The sequence below is a fragment of the Fringilla coelebs genome, assembly GCF_963513975.1.
Source record: "Fringilla coelebs genome assembly, chromosome: 5".
Classification (NCBI taxonomy): Eukaryota; Metazoa; Chordata; class Aves; order Passeriformes; family Fringillidae; genus Fringilla; species Fringilla coelebs.
The window spans coordinates 52,518,156-52,530,894 of NC_140033.1; the positions used below are offsets into that span (position 1 = coordinate 52,518,156).

Here is a 12,739-nt window from a genome sequence, read left to right on the forward strand (position 1 = left end):
ATTTCCAAGAGCAAAAGTTATTCCTGTACTAATCCTTAGCTGCAGTCCCTTCCTTTCACAGCTCAGGTGAACACCCCACGTTCAGCCACCAAAGGCCCTGTTAACCCCTTTATTGCTGAAAGAAACCTACTGAACTTCACCACAGACACTCTCAGCTCAGAAGAAGGACTAGCATGGAGTTATCAGTGTTTCCCTTCCATTTAATACAATGAATATTGTTTGAAAAACTTTGCTGTATTAAACCATGAGGCTGCAGGGTGAGCCTTAGCCTCTGCTCTTAGCTAGTTGTTTTTGTCATAGAAAGATGGGTTTCCATGGATGAGAAGGCACACCAAGCAACAACAAGCACCTCTGTGTGTTGCTGTTGTATTAACTATGGTCCTGCTTCTCTATGATCACAACATTCACTCAGAAGGAGCCATTACTTACAAGTTCCAGACAACATCTTGTGCGAACATCTATGCAGAAAACAAGATCTAATTGACTGACATGCAGTGTCTCTGCAACATTAGTGTCAGTTTAGACATTTTGTCATTTGTTGCAGAAACTGTAGAGGCTTTAGAAGACCAAGCACAAGGGAGGATTTGTACCTCAGAGTCATAAAACAGCTTCTTATTGTTTTTATAGCTAAAAACTGTGTTCTCTGAGCATGTCAAAACTGGAACATGGAAGGGCACCTGATGCAGCTGCTTCAACAAAAGAAAAAGAGATTAACATACAAACTTGTAAATTTCTTAGAATGGCATTCTTGAAAATAAATATATTAATGTCACTTTGCCATGGAGAAGGCAACATCTTTGCCTGCTTCTTACTGTGGTTTTCAGAGAGGGCATCCAGAATGTTGTGGCACATAGCAGATTTGTCTTGCTAACAACAGGCTGCAAAATAAACAAAGCTGACATCTGACATTTAAATCACACCCCTCCACCCCACCCTACCCAAGCCCTGCATTGTATATTACCTATACATTCTCAGGATACATTGAGAAATCATTCTACAGTACATATTTAATTATAATTTTAAAAAGACTAACTCAGACGCAATCTCTGGCCAGTAGCAAAATATCCACACATCACTAAATTAAAGATCTGTTGTTATCTCTTCACTGCAACAAACAGAAATCAGCATCTTGAGAAGGAGCTCCAGGGGTATCCTATCGCAGCCAACCACGCAGAAACCAGATAAAAAATAAGCTAATTTCACAAATGAAGTTTGACAAGAAGTAACATTGCATTTGTCTTGGCAGAACGAGCACGAAGGGAACATTTCACAGGTACAGTTACCATGCAAGCGCATGTTTGTTGAGTTTGTCATTGATCTCAACCCCAAATCACGAGTAGCATGCAGTTCTCCTGCCCCCCCAACTACTGTATTTGAGACAGTCTGGGTTATGTGCCTCTTTGGTGTAACCATAGCCTCTTAGGCAAGATTATACCACCCTAGGAAAGAATACAAGCAAACTTGATCATATGTGTGTTTACACAACGTACATTTTACCATTTAAAAAACCAAAACATGTTACATAGATTCTCAAACACAGCTCTGTTGAAAATGAAATTTTAAGCTTAAGAAATAGGTTTTAAACTACAAGGCCACCCCATTATTTTTTATGAACAGTTTAAAAAGTTCCCACCCCTAAAAATCTGCCAGTATATTTCCTCAACTATAACAGTGTTACCCACTCTCTAATACAGCTGATCTTTGCTGATAGCAATGACAGTTTTTACATTTCTTAAATGCACGAGATAATGGACTCTGGGATAGATATAGTTCTTAACTGTATAACACTGGAACAAATCTGACTTAAATGATTAATTGGTCAATTCAGGTGTTCCCCAGCACTATCCTTCAGGCAGGGACTTCTGCTGTTCACTGATGTGAGTTCTGGCTTTTGTTGGCATCAAGCTCCACGAACGGGCTTGTGTTCAGAAATGTGAGTACAAGGGCAATTCCCTGGATACTCTGGTACCCAGCTTGCTCAAAACCAGGAAGGAACTTTGTTTTCTGTATTCTCTCATCCAGGTGGGGACACAGCCCCAGCGCAGCACCTCTGGCCGAAACAGAACTGTTGGGATGCGATGTGGAATTTTTTTACATTTTCTGGTTTTGTAGTCATTAAGCAACTGCAACAGGTTTGAGCAACTGCAACAGAAGACTCAACTTGCAGGGTCTTTGATTAGAGGGTTACCATCTTCCTCAGCTTTACACAACGGAGCCCTTTGAAGAAGACAAATGAATTGACTGAATCCTTGTGGCCAACGTCCTCTGTAAGTCCTCTAGTACATTCTGACCAGATGTTTCTCCATTCTTGTCATACAACAACTGTTTGAAAGCTTCGTTTTCAATGAGGACCATCATGTTTTTTAGAAAGTAGCCTTCACAATAGGCAGATAGTTCTGTGACGCCGAGGAACTACAAGGAGTGAAATTAGAGAAAGATAACCATTCTGGTAAAACCCAGGCAGCAAATACAGTGCAAAGAGCTGCACACAAACAAATACAGAAGCTAAGCCTTTTAGACAGACACAGTCTAAAATGTGCTTACTCAGAGATATGAATGTGTGGAGAGGAAGGAGTTAATAAAACAGTATTTTATGCTGATGATTCTCATAATAATTCTATGTTAAAAACCCTGGCTGTTGGGGAAACAAAATTCCACAGGCTGAAGCTCTGCTCCCTTGGAAACTGATGGAAGTTTTACCACAGAGTTTACCAGACCCATGATTTCATGCTAGAAGTTACACCCTAAAACTACAGGTTTGGGAAAACATTACAGACCATGTTTCAAGAATCCTGTCCTTAGCAAGGATGGGGCATATGACTGCAGAAAGCTGTCATGCAAAATTTCATGCTTTGAGGAGAAATGGAAATAATCAGCCATTGAAAAAATCTCCCCAGAGCAGAGGTGGACTTCCCAGCATTGGACACTTTAAGATTCAGCTGGGCAGAGTGCTAGGCCATCTTGTCTAGACTCTATTTTTGCAAAGAAAGGTTGGACCAGATGATCCTTGAAGTGCCTTCCAAGCTGGTATTCCACAGTTCTATGATAGCAATTTTAAAAATGGAATGCCCACAGGGATATTAATGACATCAGTACTCTCCAGTCAGCATTTATTTGCAAATATGACCAAATTCACATTACAGAATCACAGAACACGCTGAGTTGGAAGGAATCCACAAGGATCACGGAGTCCAACTCCTGGGCCTGCAAGGGACCACCCACCAAACTGTATCTGTCTCTCAATCTTGATGACAAAGGCTGTGCTCCAACCTGTCTCTGGGCCAGCCTGCCCACACATCCCCCTCTGGAAAGGTCAGGGAGGTCCTGCAGGTGCAGATGAGCTTGCAAAGCAGCAAGGTCAAGAAGGGCTCTAACTAGATGATCTTTAAGGGTCCCTCCCAACCCAACTAATTCCAGAAGTCAAAGATTCAGACACAGCCAGGCTGGCTATTGCTGCAGTGCCCTACTCACAGCACTGCCAACATGACTCTGGCTGTAAAACCCACCCAGGTACCCCATTTCCACTGCTTCCAGTGGGAGGACAGGCACAAATAACTTACAGGTTGGGGCTCTTACAGGCAAACCAGGAGCTGGATTTAGCCACTGGGTTTGTTAAGTCCCAGCATGTAAGAATTTTCTTCAATCATGATGTAAATAACAGCCCCGCTTCACAATTCAAAGAAAACATGATTTTTAAAGCAAAATTATTGTTTTTACTGACAGCAATACAAACTGAGAAGTTTGCACACGAGCTACAAGACAAATCAAATATTTTTCAAACGATTCCTGCACTGTAATTTTTTTCCTCTTACATTAAATGGACCTACAGATACACCTCATTGCTTATTTTTATAGGTGGATCTTTGTGCTATTTCGAACAGTGATTGCATGTTATCTGTACATGAACACCCAGCATTACTATTCTCTGTAGGAGATACCTGGTGATGGGAACAGAGGTCAGATCTGCAGGGGTTTGGAGCAATTGGCAGGATTACTCTGTTCAATCAAACCTCCATGTTACAATGCATCAGTTTTATCTTTTGTATAGACCATGCAAGTTAGAGAAAAAAATCTCCTAAAGAAATGCTTGAAGAATATTTCACTGCATTTATTTGTGTACCATTTCCATCTTCCAAGTGAAAATCTAACTACTCCACATGAGGAGGGAAAAAACTGAAACTAATCAATGTGGTAACCACCTCCACCAATGCGTGAAAATAGGTTTTCTAGGACAAGAAATGCCACGCTTCTGTGTCTAATGACTTAGGCAACCTCACAAGCTAAGTATATAATTTGATTTCAATAAGAAACTCTCCAAGACATAAAATTCTCATTACCATCCTTGCAGGGCTCTGAGCCATTGCACTTCCACAACATGGCATTTTTATATATTGACAAGGTGTCACCAGCATTGAGTGGATCACCCCACTGGGCTTCAGGCAGGAAGAAACAGGTAATGGAAATGGGAAAATGCATCTTGGAAGATGAAAGCAGAGATGCCTACTTCACTTAGTGATTCCTGTAGAATCAGCTCACCAGTTTGTGGTGCCATGAATAAAGGATAGATCTCCTACAGAGTGGTACACTCAAATTGAGTTTGAACCACTCAGGGAGGGGGCTGAGAAGCTGCCACCTCGGACTGAGACTAACTAATCTTGGATTGTCACTATACCAGGTACCTATTAATCAATCAGTTCCAGTAAATGAATGACAAATCTTAAACATGCAACAAATGTACTAAGCATACGAGATATACATATATATATATATATATAACTGCTTATTACAAAACTGACCTACAAGAATGACAGCAGACACACAACATGCAAGCATATGCAGTTATTTTTACCTTGGCATGATTATAAATATCCACGCAGTTTTCTGTATTAATGCTTTTTGCACAAATGATCTCACAGTGTCGTTGTAAAGCTTCAAGCTGGAAAAATTTAGCAGCAGAGAGAAGCTAAAAAAAAAACAAAAGGCATGGAAAAAATAGTCAAAAACTGCTGAGCGATACAGAATCAGAGCTTGCTTCTTCACTGTTTCATTATACTTTTTTCTCTGCCCCTTCTTCAGTTAGCATGAAAGTACTGACAAAAGTCAGAATGAGAAGAGTGCTTGGTTGTTTTAACCCTCTGCAGTCTCTTCTAAATCACACAATGGGAATCTATACACAGAGAGAACACCAAAGGCTGCTCAGCTCCACATGCTGACTTTGGAATGGGACAAGAAGAAAAAGGAAACAGCGGTTTGAAGAATATTTCGTCACTTTGCAAACATGACTGCAATAAAAGACCTGCAAATACATCCCCCAAACCGAAGTTGTGGTTCAACTGTTCCCCAAGATCTTATTGAAACAGAGCATCTGGGCTGAGGAAGTCAGCAGAAAGGTCAGGATCAAGCGTACAGAGGAATTCAAACCAAATGATGATGACCGTCCTGGGCAGTCTTAATCTAGATAGACAATAAACTTCAAATCTGCCACCTCAGAAGGCTCAAGGGGGCAGAATCAGATCTCCATATGCTCCTTGTCCTAGCTTGTGAGCAGCTGTCAGGGGATGTCCAGGCCAGGAGCACTGAAACACTGTCTGAGGTCCACATTATTCCAAGGAACAAGTGCACAGAGGTGGGAACGAGCTTTGTGAGGCAACACCTGGCCAGCATTCGTGTGAGTGTCATGTGTCTGTCACTGCTCTACCACAGCTCTTCTGACACCAGCACTGACCTCCCTCTTTGGCTCTGCATCTCCCCTGTGGCTACACTGCCTACCCTGGCACTGCCTTGGCATCCCTGCATGCCTATGGGGTGAAAAGGGCTCGAATTCTGAGTTCTTCAACTGATTTCAGCAGTGTTAATATTTCCTCTATTGCCCTTTTTCTGTCCTTTTACAGGAAAGTAATTTAATTTTCTGGCTTTCCATGGCAGGTCATTGTCTCTGGCTCTCTGCTCTGCCTTAGAAAGCAGGTTGGAGTTCTTCATTGCTTGACACTTTGTTGTAACCCAGCCAGACCTTAGATCAAGCTGCTCACGTGTTTAAATAGCACTTACTCAGGTAATCAGGTTTTTACACAGCCCTTATTATTTGGGACTCATAACAAAAAGTTAACCTCTGCATCCCAAAGGGGCTCTCATGCTGCACTGGGGAACAAACAAAACCCTGAGACTTCTATGACATTATTTTGACTTTTCCTATGCAGTCTGCTCAAGATCTATTTTAATCCCATAAATAAATCCAAGTGCTGGAAATCTGCAGTGCTGATGTGATAGCAGCCAGCTGGCCCCAATTACGAATTGCAGCAAAGATTTCTGTGGAGTATTTCTGGTGCTTCTTGTTATCATATGTGTAGTAAGACAAGTTACTAAATGCAGTTTTGAAAGATAAAGCCAAATCCTATTCCAGCTGCCTCTGTGGCTCAAGCAGTCATGTGCTGGTTTGTAATTACTTTAAACTGTGAGGAACCATGGCCAGATCTGTTATCAAGAGATCAATCAATCAGTCATACATTCTGGAGTCTCAGAAGTTTTGAGATGTCACAAAAGTAGAGCAAGCTGCCAGCTGAAATGCAGTACAAGCTTTTTAAGAGCCTAGGTGATTACACACACATCTCTATAAAGCCACTGCACTGCCTACTCTAAAATTCTCTTTTCAGAAAAGGTTAGAAATTCAGGAAGTCTTTTAAAACTCTGAGAGAAACAGAGAATTAGGGAACTTTTCCTATACAGCTCAGGAAGCCAATGTGGGTATGCTCACTTAAAAATCCACTGCCTGAACTAGAGAGGGGTGATTTCAGTCCTGACCAGTTCCATCCTCTGGCTGCCAGACTGCAGAGTTACAGGGACAGAACAATACAGGCAACAGCGAGAGGACATGAGGAAAAGGAAAGCAGCTGCACCAGGGAAGTGCAGATTGGCCATAAGGAACAGGTTCTCCCCTGAGAGGGCAGTCAGCCACTGAACAGTTCCCCAGGGAAGTGCTCATGGGACATCTGCACAGCACTCTGAGTGATGTGGTTCAGCTTTACACAGCCCTGCAAGGAGCAGGGAGTTGGACTTGATGGTCCTTATGGGTCTCTTCCAATTTGAGATATTCTGTGATCGTGGTGGCAGACACTGATGATTACCAGCTGTTTAAGTAGCTCTGAATTTAGTATTTGCTGACCTGCACTCTTTTTGGCTGCCTGAAAACTCCCTGAATGACTATCAAGAATTTGCTCAATATATCTTAGTTCTGTATAGTTGGAGTAGTTTTGCTGATCATAGCTGACAATGATGGCACACAGTATTTGGAAGGGGATTACTTAACAACCATAAGGTTGTGGTTGTGTGGCTGGTGGCTGTGTGAAGGTTCAGTCAGCTCCAGCTGGCTTGGTTTGGCTTTTGCAAAAGGCCACAACAGCACCTGGATGTTTTACATCCAGTGAGAAAGGGGCAAAGAAGTCTCTGTATTTCAGAGAGCAGATTATGGTTTTATTCATAAAATTTGAGAGTCACATGCTTGAAATTGAGCTGAACTGTGTCTCCAGTGGACTTGTCTCATGGTTAAAGCCCAGCATGTGCCCAAGACTTTTCCCACGTGACAAACCAAACTGGATATTTTTAATGCTGCTGAGATAGGGAGGATGGAACACTAAGATGCTGGAAATTGGTTCCAGATTTTGGTACCACCAGCTTTGCCTTGAAGTAGATATTTGCAAAGTCTCCCAGTCTCCTGCAGGACTGCAGAGAGCCTGGGCACTCCAGGTGAGGCACTGCTAGCTCTTACAGGAGTTCTCAGGTCTTGCCCAATGGCCACATGCCCTCGGGTGAATGGCACACAGATCAGTCAGCATCGCTCCCACTGGAATTAAATAAATGTCTCTTACCTCCATAATTTCATTATTTTTAATCAGGAGTGACTCTGCACCTCCATAATAAAGATACTGCATAACCAGCTGTAATAAAACAAAGGGAGTGTTTATAAAAACCAATCCAAGACACAGAGGAACAGGGGACAATGCAGGCAATACCCGAAGCTCTCCTAACACCACCATGAACTTGTAGATAAAAATGGCTCAAGCCTCCTGATTTCAAAGATATACTTGGTTATTCTCTCACTCTGCAAAGTTCAGTGTTTCCTTCTCATAGGTAGTCCAATGTCTCAACCCTCACCCTCAAATTGTCTGGATTTCCTGGTAAATTCCAAACAGCTTGCAGGAAGCTGATTAACTCATTTTGAGTTTTCAGTGTATTTCCCAGTCTGTTAAGTGCATCAGTGACTCAGGCAAACACAGCATACACAATGGCTATTCCCTTATCCCTTCCCTGGCAAAGGCCACCTTCATCCAGCCAGCCGTGTGCAGGCATGCATGGAAGACAAGAAAGAGGTGGAGGAGGCTTTGCACTGTAATACAAGCCAGCTGAGACACCTCTGTGGGGAGCCCAGCTTTTGTGGGCAGCTGGGAATTATGGGCAGCGGTAACAGTCGATACATGGAGCTGCCTGAAACCCAGCTCAGAGCAAGGGAAGCACATCCATGTACATGCTACAGGTACAGAGAGCAAGCTCGGCCTTTTCATGGCACTAAATTGATTGGAGAGCACTGCTAAGGAAGGGAATGAAGTGGGTCTCTTCCAAACCTGTCCATTAAATACAGAAAGAGCCAACTACAGAAAGAAATGCCTTATGCTGACAGGCAGTGCTTTGTGTGCACAGCCCATGTCAGTGAAATGCATGTTGCTATATCTGCTGAGGCACATTTGTAATCAATAGAATTCTGCAGTGCTTGAACAGAGATGAAGCCTGTGCTTGTGACACCACTGCTCTGGTCTATCAGATACATAGGTACTAATTTGGACAGGGCATGCATGGTGTTCCTCTTACAAGTTCCATTCAAATTCAGCGTGATGACTGTACCTGAAAGATGGGGTACTTCACATAGTTGATCTCAATACAAGTACTATCAGATGAGGGCTTGCTAGACAGCAATGCTTTAAACCTAAATGAAAAGGAGCAAAACTGAAATACCAGCCCAATTATCTCTGGAAAAATGCAGTAAAAACAGTACAGAAGTGCAATGGAATGACAGCACCAATTATTGCAAAAACAGTATACTGAAACAAACGTATTTGTCACCAAAAAGCATCAAGATTTAGACACTAACATAAAGTTCAAACCAAAAGGAAGAATCCTCTCTCTAGAAGATTTCAATTAGAAATTTTTGAAAAATACATCTAATATAACAACAGAGTAAAATGTACATCCAAAACTCAGATTCTGCAATGACACATATTACAGAACCAAATTTTTTTTCTTGAGGGCAACATGATCTTTTATGAAGATCTGCAACATTTAAAACCTGAATGTTTTCCTTTTTTGAGGGTGATATGCTCCTGTGCATGCTCAGTATAATTGTGTGACAGGAAGCAGGAGAGAAAACTGGATAGGCTGCTGTTCTCTGATTATCAAAATCTGAAACTCAGACACAAGTTTCAGGACAAAAAGCCCACATATTTTTAGTTAATAATTGCAAACTTATATGAGATACATACACATATGTAATAATCTACTTCTCAAAACCAGGTATTCCCATTGATCAGAAGGTGAAAATGGGAAATGTGCTGCCAGAAACACCTGCCCTTGTACTTCCTCTCTTTGTTAATTCATCTGACCTTCCAGCAGTAGTTTAGAGCTCAGCTTATCTATCAAGACCAGCATCTGATGGATGGTAACCTTTCCCTCATAATGACTGCATCTTGTTAATTAAAATACAGATAACAATTTACTTGCTTTCACTCGTGTCAAACTCTATTATAAGCACAATTTAGTAGGCTTAAAGCTGGAGTTTGGAACGTATTTGCACATCTACCAAGAAGCTGTAAACACCAATATCCATTTCTTAGCTGAAGGCGTGGTCAGGTACTGCAGTTACTTCATGCAAATCTCTTTACTCTGTGCTGTGGGCTGGCAGCAAAACTAGCATCAATTCCCATATTGCTTAAATCATCCAAACTCAGAGCTCTGTCCTTGCCACATCTCAAAATAAGCTGTTATGGAGGGCCAGCAAGATTTGTTTAAAAGCACACCTTGAATTATACAGCTGCATACAAATCATGTTTGTGAGAAACTCCTGGGTTGGGTTGAGCTGGGAAACTCACATTCAGCCTTATGAGCACAGGAAATCAACTATAAATACTGCCTTTGGATACAGTATGGTATGTTTCACAGCTATTTAATTTCATTTAAAAGTTGTCAAATGCTATCAAGAATTGTGTGATAGTAGCTTGTTTTTCCTGGAGACTGCTGAAACTGACGCAAGGCAGGATTTAACCACTCATTAAATTATTAATAATCCAAGTATCACAACTCCTGTATGGTTGAGAACTGAGTGCAGTAATGAGGACCATGCCAACATGCCTCAGTGCTACCAAGTCAGATACATGGCCAGAAGTATGGATCATTCACTGGATGAAAATCTATTGACAGGAGCACTTGTTAAATACCTGGCAGATCAACCAGAAACAAGCTGTGGGGATGTTCTGATTCAGAAAAACTTGAAGATTGGGCCACTACCCCTCAAAGAAGTCGGACAGCAAAACAAACAAAAAAACCTCACAAACCCATAAAATCAAATTCTATTTTTGTTATAAACCAGAGATGTGTCTGTATTTTACCTTGGCGATGCAGTAAATAGCAACACTCGATGTGCATAAAATGGTCTTCCTTCCACCAGAAATGTGACATCTGACATCTCTTTATTGTTAAGAAAATGGGGATCTAGAATCACGAAAAGAAGGAAACAGAAAAGTCAAAAACTTTAATTTGGAAGAGGTCAGGAACACACTGAATATTTCCCTGTTTTGACAAAAGAAAGCAAGAGAATAGAAGGATATTGTTTTTTGTGAGTAAAGCCCATAAAGCTAGTTTGGACAGCCTGAGACCACCACACAGAGTTCAGACAAAGGGAATTCAAAGCTGTGAAGTCCGTGACGACCTTTGCTGAAACGACAGCCAGACGTGCCCGCCGTGTGACGCTGGCACAGCCTCCAGCTCTGCTACCCAGAGCAAACTGCAGCTCAGCAGATGCTGGGGCCCTCTGCTCATTTATACTCTATTAGGCCACTCCCCGTGAGAAGCCTCTGTCAAGGGGAAGAGGGTCCTGGAAAATTGTTTGGCTCTTCTCTCAGTCCCCTGAAAACAGCCTGGGCTCTGCTGACCAAGCTGGGAGGGCTGTGCTGGTGCAGCATCACCTGCAGCCAGCCAGGGTGATTTGAGATCCAGACAGACACCTTACTCCAGGGCCAAGGCTTGGATCCCAGCCTAATCAGCAACACAGACAAATCTTTGCAGATTTAGGGCCCCACTCCAGTGCGCCTGATGACCCTCCTGATGTCAGTGGGAGTTTTAGATCAGGTTAAGTTTGGGGCCCTTCCTTCCTCTAATTCTGTCTTTCAAATTGAGATTTTTCTGACTTGTGGACCTGGCCAGCACCAGCCCTCCCACAGCTCTCCCTGGTGAGCCCACGAGGATCTTGCAGTGACACTTACCCAGGCGGGAGGTCTGTTTGCGCTTAATTTCCACCAGCTTTGGAATTGGGTAGGGTCCATAGCAATGAGTGAAAATGACAGAGAGCTGCTGGCTGATCACCTCGTTCTACACAAAAGAAAACAAATACACACGACATAAGATCAGTATGCAAAGGACATGTGACATTGCTCTCAACAGCTGCCTGTTTTAAGGTGAAAAATGTGATTGCTGAAGCTTTATTAAAAATAAAGAGCTTACGATTATTAGCATTTGTTAGAAACTGCAGTTCTCATTTACTTGATTGCTATGTCTCCTGTACAAATAATTTTAAATGAAGAAGTCTTCTCCTTGCATGACAAGTCTTCTTTGCCTACAAAATTCCATATGCCCAGTCCCCGCTGCAAAAACAAAGTTCCTTTACAACAGTGGATTCATATTATTTGCAGACTTAGTGTAGTGGAAAATGACTTTTTTTTTGCTCTTTAGAAAATGGTCACTGGTCACGCCTTAGAAAACCCGAGCTACAGAGAGATGTAGCTGCACAGCCTGCACACGTTTTTGAGTGCAGCAGTCTCACACACAGACTCTTCCTCTACAGAGTGACTGTGGCACCAGAGCCAGCCACTCACTTAATCCCAAACGTTTCATTAATGTTACAACTCTGGCACCAGTGTGGACACCCCTGTGCTGTGGAAGCCAGACCCTTGTAGAACCAGGTCTGGTCCCCGGCCTCACCCCTTTCTGCCCCAATTTTGGGGGCAAGGCACCCATAGGATGCTTTCCTAAGCACCTTGAATATTTGTATGCCTAAGATGCAAGGGTAGTGAAATGTATTTAATGCTTAACTACCTAAGTCCCAGATGAAAGCAGGATTTAAAAGCTTTAGCAAATTTTATCCCACACTTTGCTAATAACTGGAGCAAGTCTAGACAAGTTCAGCAGTGCCACACTGCTAATTCATGGTGACATCTTTTAACTACCCTGTAGGCAGGTAAGTCTCTCCACACCAAGAAACTGTGAAACAGCAAGACACTTAGACATAACAGGGTCAAAGGCCAAGGAAATAAGCAGATGAGTGACAAAAAAAAAATAAAATCATAGTATAAAAAATTGAGGAATATAATTGTTATATTAAAAATATCTCCAGGCTTTAGAAGCAGAAATTGAAGTTTCCTTGCTCTGGGCACATTTCAGAAGTCCTCCTTAAATCCCACGAGTGACAAGGAGGAGTGGCAGC

At 42.2% G+C, this 12,739-nt stretch overlaps 1 protein-coding gene across 3 annotated transcripts in view; it reads right to left on the bottom strand.

Annotated features, from left to right (window-relative positions):
- Window positions 1-1,523: 1,523 nt before the first annotated feature.
- ABTB3 (ankyrin repeat and BTB domain containing 3) overlaps window positions 1,524-12,739 on the bottom strand; it is a 163,204-nt gene continuing 151,988 nt past the window's right edge. For all 3 annotated transcript variants that reach the window (XM_084205615.1, XM_084205614.1, XM_084205616.1), the window contains 6 exons: window positions 11,523-11,628; window positions 10,650-10,752; window positions 8,893-8,974; window positions 7,863-7,931; window positions 4,850-4,963; window positions 1,524-2,412 (listed from right to left, as the gene is read on the bottom strand). In XM_084205615.1, coding sequence (XP_084061741.1) covers window positions 2,203-2,412; window positions 4,850-4,963; window positions 7,863-7,931; window positions 8,893-8,974; window positions 10,650-10,752; window positions 11,523-11,628 — 684 coding nt within the window. In that variant the 3' untranslated portion in view covers window positions 1,524-2,202. The remainder of the gene's footprint in view (window positions 2,413-4,849; window positions 4,964-7,862; window positions 7,932-8,892; window positions 8,975-10,649; window positions 10,753-11,522; window positions 11,629-12,739) is intronic.